This window comes from Ictalurus furcatus, chromosome 24, assembly GCF_023375685.1.
Source record: "Ictalurus furcatus strain D&B chromosome 24, Billie_1.0, whole genome shotgun sequence".
NCBI lineage: Eukaryota > Metazoa > Chordata > Actinopteri > Siluriformes > Ictaluridae > Ictalurus > Ictalurus furcatus.
In genome coordinates, this window is record NC_071278.1 from 2002066 (window position 1) to 2010551 (window position 8486).

Genomic DNA, 8486 nt, shown 5'->3' on the forward strand with positions numbered 1-8486 from the left:
GTATAAATGGTGTGTAAATGATTGTATATCATTCAATGTTTCAGATATACACATATTCTTTATATCCTACATTAGATCTTCTGATTCCAAACAACTTTGTCTCTAGGACCACTGCTGTCAATCAAATCGTTCGTATAAATGTTTGAGATTAAGTTGTCCTAGGTTTTTTGCTCAACTGTAATATTCCTATAGCAGGATAATTCTTTGGACTACTTAGAGGAATACTTTTTTTTTTTTTTAAAGTTGAAGTTTTGATTTACAGCATTTGGCAGACACCCTTATCCAGTGCAACTGACATTGATCTCATTTATACATCTGAGAGTTAAGGGCCTTGCGCAAGGGCCCAGCAGTGACAGCTTGGTGGTGCTGGGATTTGAACTCACAATCTTCTGGGGAACGGTCCACCATCTTAACCACTGAGCTACCAAAAAGTTTGAAGTGGGCGTTCCCACTTTTACTTAAATGGTTATAACTCTTGAACAGAATGAGATATAAAAAATACTGATTGTGACCAGTTGGTGGCGCTATAACAGAACAAAATATGAACTTGGGAGTATAATGTGGAACCATTGGTCGAATAGATAATAAATAAATCTTGCAAGAACTGTCCTTGTCCAAGGTCGAGTCAGCATATATGCAGACAGCAGCTATTAGACAAGCTTAACGAAGGCCGGTATTTCTTAAAATTTTCTTGTTTTTTCTTTGATTTAGGTGCTTATAGGATTGCACGATATTAAGTAATATCTTTTAACGTCTTTATGGGCCCTAAACGGCTTGAACCCCGATAATTGCTGCTTGCAGCTATATTTATTATTATTATTATTATTAATAATAATAATAATAATAATAATAATAATATACCCAACCGCGCCCCCCTCATAGCCCCGCCCCCGCTCTCTGATTGGCCGCGGTGTCGTCACTACGCACGCTGACGTAAGCACGTAAGCGTCCCGTCCTGCGCTCCGGCTGCTTTCGTTTGGCGGAGAAGATGGCGGCTCCGGGACCGGGGGAGTATTTCAGCATTGGGAGCCATGTCGCCTGCCTCACCTGCCTGGGACAGCGCTTACAGGGAGAGGTCGTCGCTTTCGATTATCAGACCAAGATGCTGACTTTGAGTATCCTTTATTTATTTAAAAAAATGAAATAAAATAAAATAAAAAATCCCGGATGTCGGTGTCTCGAGGCTAGTTATGCTGTACTACGCTAGCTAAGCTAAGCTAAGCTAAGCTAACTAACTGTTACTGTCTAAGCGAAGGGAATCGAGTCGGTAATCAGCGTGTGTTTATTTATTGTTCATGAATTTTTAAATAAACGTTTAGAGTGATAATATTGATGTTTAACACGGACGCTGTGGGTTAAAGTGGCGGTTCTGGTGTCACCTTTTAGCCAATTCCCCCCCTAACACACCCCTTTTAAAGTCAAAAAATGGCTTCTTTATGAGTTATTCCGCGTCATAGGACATTATTATTAATAATAATAATAATAATAATAATAATACAGAAATAAATAAATAACAGGATCTGATCCTGATTTTTTTTCCCCCTCCCTAATCCCGATTTTTAAAATTTTTATTACTGCTAAGGATTTACACACATGATTTACACAAACCTGGTCATGGGGTCAAAATGTGTGTGGAGTCAAAAAACAACCGGGGGGGAAGAAAACACGTGCAGTAGTGTCTACGTGACACCCACGTGACACATTGACTGACATTGCGTACAGGTGAGTGTTAAAGGAAATCTCCCCTCTGTGATATGTTCTTACTGAAATCCTTCTGATGTCTTCAGTGATTTAGTGTGGATCAGTGGCGTATTTTCCTTTTTCCTGTGACAATCTGGCGTCATGTGTCCCGGTGACATCGCTATGGCTGCTTCGCACGTCAGACTTTGTGTGTGTGTGTGTGTGTGTGTAGGAGCAGTGGTGGTGCGAGTGTCGTCGTTCTAACACACGCCTGAGGAATAAAAATCCCAGGCTGATCCCAGTATCCGTCAGGTTCTCACAGCGACAGTTCACACGAAAATGAACGTTCCGTCATCGGTTCCTCGCCGTCGTGTCGTTTCAAACCCACAAGACTTTCGTTCGTCTCCGGAACGTGAACGAAGACTTTTTTTTTTTAATGAAACCTGCGAGATTTCTGTCCCTCCGTTTACGGGCCCGCTAACCGAAACTTTCAATCTCTAAAAAGTTCATGAAGTCATCGTAGAAGTCATCCAGGTGACTCCAGGGGTTTAATCCCAGTTTTATGAAGCGGTACGAATGCTTTATACGCGCAAAAAAAAAAAAGGTCTTTTCATTCGTGGAATATCTTCACTTCCTGTAGATCTCTGACGCACGTCCTTCTCTAATTTTCATTTTTGGGTGAATTGTCCGTTTAACACACCGAGGAGCTCGGCCTCTCTTTCTGTTATGGATTTGAAACGTGTCTAATTTAGTTTTAAAGATCTCGTACAGTAGATTCACACGCATCCGAGGTCGTATATGACGGAGAAGATCATATCATGATTTCATGAAGACATTTCTACGATACACGATATGCATCACCATATATCCAAGTCTGTTTTGGTTTGTTTTTGTTTGTTTGTTTTTGTTTTCAAACTTATAAACCTGAGAACAACTCATGCTTTTGTTTACTATGTCTTAAAAAAAAAAAGGAAAAACAAAGACTGAAAACTGCCAAATTTAAAAAAGGTCTTCTCGTCCACGCGATCTCAGAAGTCTACTGCGATGTAATCGATCAGGATGTCGATTATAGTATCGTCTTCTACCCGGGTCTGTCCGAATACTCGATTCTGATTGGCTGGAAGGTTTGCGTTCAAACCGCTCTAAATAACCGCACATTTATTTATTTATTTATTTATTTATTTATTTATTTATCGAGGCAGCTGATGTGATGTAAATATTCTATACTTAATGTTTAAATTTTTTTTCATTAATAATAAGCAAATGTATTATTACTTATACCATAAATTTATTATTATTTATGTTCCCAAATACATTTAAAATGACTTTTTTTTTTGTTTTTTTTGTTTTTTTTAACTTGCTCAGTGTGGAATATTTGATAATTTTTAACCTTTTTTTTAATGTTAAAGTTTACTCTTTTGTGTGTGTTATTTATTCATTTTTTATTTATTTATTTATTTATAACCCTGCTCTTGCCATAAATATAGCCCTAGATGCTGACGTAGCATTAAAAACTAAACACCTAAACTTATTATTATTATTATTATTATTATTATTATTATTGTTAATGCTGCATTACTGTATTGCCAGCCGTTTGTGAGTAAACTTCTGTCATGATCTTGTATCGTACCCTCGTCATTTAGAGATTGTTAAATCTCTTCTCTCGTAATCGGCGTGTGTAAGATCAAGCAGTTTATAAAAAAAAAAAGTTAAAGTTCCGCGCTCGTCGTTTGTTCAGCTTCTGCACGTGCACTGTTCGTCTTCCTTGACCGCTCTTTTTTCCAAGAATGCCCCTCGTCCAGTGGAAAGTCCCACCTCAATGATGTCATCCTGGTTAATTTAGCCTACGTGTCCAAGGTGGACACCATCAACGAGCGCAGCGGGACTCCGCCCCCTTTAGCGTCTCTCAATTTCAGCAAGGTAAGAACGCGCGGGCTCGATCGTCCCGAAAGTTCACATCCGTTTACCACAGAGTCGGGCGAGTACGTGAAGCTTTCTCTCTCTCTCTCTCTCTCTCTCTCTCTGTCTCTCTCACTCTCTCTCTCTCCTTCACTCATCTCTTCTCCAGCTCGCCAGTAGAGCTCGGGCGGAAAAAGAAGACAAGCTGGCGCAGGCGTACGCCATCAGCGCCGGAGTCTCTGCGGAGGGCCAGCAGCTGTTCCAGACCATTCATAAAACGTGAGCGCTGTTTTTGAATCTTTCCTCCACGTAGAAAAAACCGTTACTAACGTTTCCATCTTCCGGATCTGTCTCTCACGCCCCCTCCCCGATGACGTTTTTCCTCTTCAGCATCAAAGACTGCAAGTGGCAGGAGAAGAACATCGTGGTGATGGACGACGTCGTCATCACGCCGCCGTACCGAGCGGACAACTGCAGAGGCAAAGAGAGCAGCGCGTTAGGACACGTACGCAAAATAGTAAGTCCTGCTTCTAATAGGCGCATGGCACTTCACGTGGACTTTTATTTATTTACTTATTTATTTTCGTGATCCATTCACGAGACAAGCGAAGATTCCCAGGTCAATCATTTCCTTCTAAACCTGCACGAAGCGTATCTCGCACTACTGATTGATTTTTATTTATTTATTTTAAAACAAAGGGTCATCACACCCATTACTGATGATAATAATATTGATTTCTTGGTTTATTTTATTACTGTTTACTGCTCCTTATAGTTTATTTTATTTATTTTTTTAAATCTAGAAACGGTTTTTCAGACGGCGTCTTTGCGTGACTTTTTTTTTTGGTTACATTTGTGAAAAACTTGTTTAAAGTTGACAGAAATAAAGTATTTAGTAAGGAGGGAATGATCTGATCGAGTGCAGCCTGTGTGTATTTAATTACCTTCAAAAGGACCAAATATTTTGTTAATGATCGACCATGTTGTCTTTGTCGTTTACTTCAAATGTATTTTGTGTGTGTGTGTGTGTGCGCGCGCAGGTGGAGAAACACTTCCGTGACCTGGACCAGAAGTCTGTGCAGCGCTCCCCAGCACAACAAACACAGAAGGACTCGGTCTTGTTGGCGTGAGCGCCGCCGACGCTAGATTATTATTTTTTGTTTGTTTTGGGGTTTTATTTTGTAATCTGCCTCGAGGCTGAGGCCGAGGTCGAGGTCACCACCTCCTTCGTCCCTACCGGCGCGAGCGCTCTACACGGAGAACAAAAAAAAAAAAACAGCCAAACCCAACAGAATAGCAGACTTAGTTTTAGAAAATGTTTAAATTAACGACGGAGCGTCCTTCATTTTTTTTTTTTTCTTTTTTTCCTTTTCTCCCCCTCCCCCCAGCGTCATTTTTTCTCTCCTGAAATAAATGTCCCCCACTCGTGTATTTGCCAAGAAGAATGAATGAACATCAGGCTTTCGGTTCTTTTATGCCTTTTTAAAAAACTTATTATTTTTTTTTTTATGAAGTGTTCAAACAAAATTGAGAAAAGAAGGAAAGACTTCGCAGTTACTGGGGTTGAAAAAGTCTTTTTTTCTTATCATTATTATTATTATTATTATTATTATTATTATTATTATTATTATTTTGTAAGAGTAGACTGAAGTGATGCGAGCGAGATTTCCAGGGCGTGCATATTCACACCGCAACGACGTGGGGTGTTTGTTTTCAACGCCGCTCTGATTAATTTTGCGGGGAAATGTGGATTGAAGTCGTTCACTCGGAGGACGTGAAGTCGTTCACGGCAGCTGAGAGCTGGCAATGCAGGGTTGGATGTGAACAGAGTTTTGTGGAGTTTTGAGTCACGCTGCAATTTATTCATATGCTTTCATGTATGTTCTGTGGGTTTTATATATATATATACACATGTATGTGTGTGTGTCCGATTGGCCATATCGCACTAGCCACAAGCTACTTGTGAAACCACGGCAACTGGCCGTAAACTAAAGACCACTATTGGTCAACGTAGCGTGAATTCAGTGTCGAAGAACAGAAACATTTTAGAGACGCGTTTGTCGAAGGACCTGGTTTGCTTTGCCGCCGTGTGAATGTACCACCTGACCCCGGTGTCCGAACAGAGCCCGGTTTAAAGGAAATCTCCGCACTGAAACATGCTTCTATTGAAATATGTGATGTGTTTCGTGACTCTGGTGACAGTCTGTCGGTCGGTGCCGTGTTCTCGTTATTCCTGTGAGAGATTAGCGGTTGTGTGTCGCTCTGGTGGAAGAGAGGGACGTTGTAGCTAGCGCAGTTACAATGATGTTCGTTAGGAGAAAAGATCAAAGATCTGAAAAAATGAACAAACTCTGGACTCAAAGTCCCAGAATTCAACGCAGCCTTACGTCACGGTTGAGACTGGGCTCGGCTAGTCGGCGATCTAGGAGACGACGAGCGCGACGACGAGCGCGACGGAGTCGTTAGCGCGAAAACTTGAAGCTTTGGAAGCCGATCTGTTTTGGCAGAACGTACAGATGAGGAAGTGAGAGAGCCGGACAGACTGAAGGACTAAAGCGCCGCCGCATCGCTCCCATTAGATAGAGATGATTCGAGGCCTAAATCCCACTACACCGTTATCAGCAGGCAGTCGAAAGGCATTGTGGGTAATTTAGGAAAACCGTTAATGAGAGTGAAAATAAACCATTTGAACTAATAAATAAATAAACAAACAAATAAATAAATAAATAGACAGAACACGTGTAAAGATGATTTATTTTCCCCTTTTAATATCATCTTTGTGTTGTGACTGTTAAAACTGGGGAAACTCCGCCCTGATCCTCACAGAGACCTTGTGCTTGATTCCGCTCGCGTTACGGAATCTGTGCGGATCGGATTGGACGCTCAAAATTTGGCCTGGCGCTTCTCAGACACGCCTAAACCAAGGAACAAAACAGGAACACCGAGTACCTGGTGTGTCAGGAGGTTGTGGGCGCGTCCACATTTTATTGGTTCTTTGGGGTTTATTTTTTAAATATCAGTTGCCGGACGAGTCATTTCTTCCTCTCGGGGGGCGGAGCGGGGGATCTGATATCTCTGAAGGCTTGTAACTTGGCACAGAATTTCTGTTCTCGTGTTTAGCTGCTCATAACCTCTAAACGGAGGAGCGAAGCTCTTCAGTAAGTTTACATTGTATGTGAAAACTCTAAGCTGGCAGTGGACATGGCTTGTGGAGAAACGCTTAGCGTGAGGAGACTCCTCCGTCATGATGAGAACTCGTAGTAGTATTATTATTATTATTATTAACACCTCATTGTGAAGCGACGACCGTGTCTCTTCACTCCTGTACAGCAGAAAGCCTCAGCGATGAATTTTAACAGCAGTGTTCATGCAAGTCCTGTGCATTTAGCCTCCTTACATGTTTGCACATGGGAAGGTTTTTCTGTTTTTCGCAGTTACGTTCTCACCTCTCGGGACTGTGAACTGGAAATTCTTCGGAACTTCTTTCGCAAAAGACAAATGTGACATTGTGAATACCTCTTGCATCATAACAAGACCTCATTTTTTTTTTTTCCTTCTTTTTTCCCCCCCACACCTGTCCTAACACCTCATTCCGTGACTGTTTTTTTTTTTTTTTTTTTTATACACATCTGGAGAGAAGGCTGCGTTCCACTTCACAGCAAACATGAGCGGTACTGATCTACCTGAGCGAGGTTCCAAAAAAAAAAACCCCAAAATACATATGAGCTGTGATGTCATGTTTCCGATTGAGACGGAGGAAGAAAGCCGGTACTCGTGGTCCTCCAGCTCGCTGCGTCGCGAGAAAGCCACAGCCTGATATAGAGGCTCCAGCAGCGGCGCCAGAAAGCGACGGTCGTTAGCGTTAGCGCTTTACGTCCAACTCTTAACGAGCGCTAACAAACCCGCCGTTGCTTAGGACTCTTTCCCAGTAAATTTTTTTTTTTTTTTTTTCATTTTTGATTTTTAAATACGTAACATGGAAATAACAGTAATAAAAAAGTAAAACGGAACAGTCTTGTTGTCTTGGATCTTTGTTATGCAGTTTAAATTTTGAGCAGTGCATCAAATTGGAAGCAGATCGCAAATAAGCTCACTTTTCCTGTTTCCCCGAGGTATAAATCTGAGGTGGTACACGTGTAAAATCTCTTCATACGACCGCGCTGTTGAATTCTGGATTCGGATTGGTCAGAAGGTGATGATTTTAATTTTCTATAAGAGCAGCTCTGACAGTAGTGCAGCTGCAAACCTCAGGTTTATATTAATGTGCTTCTTCTAATATGTTGTTATTTCTGCAGTAACAGCTCATTCACAGGGACTCGTACAGCAGAAACTCCACATGAACACACTTAATAAAAACTGCACGATTGTTATGGTATTTTCTATAAAGTTTTCTGTAAAGAGATGTTTATTTAACGTTCATAGAAGGAGTCTCCAGTGTCAGTGCTGTTTTTATATACGGGAGAGTCATCAGTTTATGGGTGATAACAGGAACTAACTTGTTTCTTTGGAGTTTCACAATATCAAATGTAACGATAAATGAATAAAGAGCGCAACGTGTTATTCTTTAAATAAAAAAAGTAACCGTTGGCTTACAAATTACTATGGTTTAAGAGGGATCCGCCCTTATTGTTTTCCTACAACAGCATGGCATGGAGAGTTTTATTCCATACTAGACCACCACCACATCTGCTTATTACGTAAAGGGTGCCAATAATTATGGAGTTTACATTAAATATGTGAGTGAAGTGATGCAATACATCACTCTGGTTAACACAGTTTTCGGTTTGTCAACAGATGAGCTACAGTTGTCTTTTTTTAGACCTAAAAGTGACCTGTACTGTACATTTATTTTATAAAATAGCCAATTGGTGTGTACTGTCTTATTTTATGTATTCATTTATTATTTT

The 8486-nt window shown here is 40.8% G+C and overlaps 1 protein-coding gene across 1 annotated transcript; it reads left to right on the plus strand.

The window, feature by feature from the left end:
- Positions 1–962: 962 nt before the first annotated feature.
- lsm12a (LSM12 homolog a) lies at positions 963–7187 on the plus strand. The gene is made up of 5 exons (XM_053613011.1): positions 963–1115; positions 3467–3600; positions 3749–3858; positions 3970–4096; positions 4620–7187. Exons 1-5 carry the CDS (start codon positions 989–991, stop codon positions 4707–4709), a joined length of 588 nt encoding a protein of 195 aa, XP_053468986.1. The 5' UTR covers positions 963–988; the 3' UTR covers positions 4710–7187.
- Positions 7188–8486: the final 1299 nt, after the last annotated feature.

Excerpts from the sequence above, each read along its gene's own strand:
- lsm12a (XM_053613011.1), top strand. The coding sequence starts at position 989 with ATGGCGGCTCCGGGACCGGGGGAGTATTTCAGCATTGGGAGCCATGTC. Across the intron at positions 3,601-3,748 it reads CGTCTCTCAATTTCAGCAAG|CTCGCCAGTAGAGCTCGGGC; the intron begins GTAAGAACGCGC and ends TCTCTTCTCCAG. Across the intron at positions 3,859-3,969 it reads TTCCAGACCATTCATAAAAC|CATCAAAGACTGCAAGTGGC; the intron begins GTGAGCGCTGTT and ends TTTCCTCTTCAG.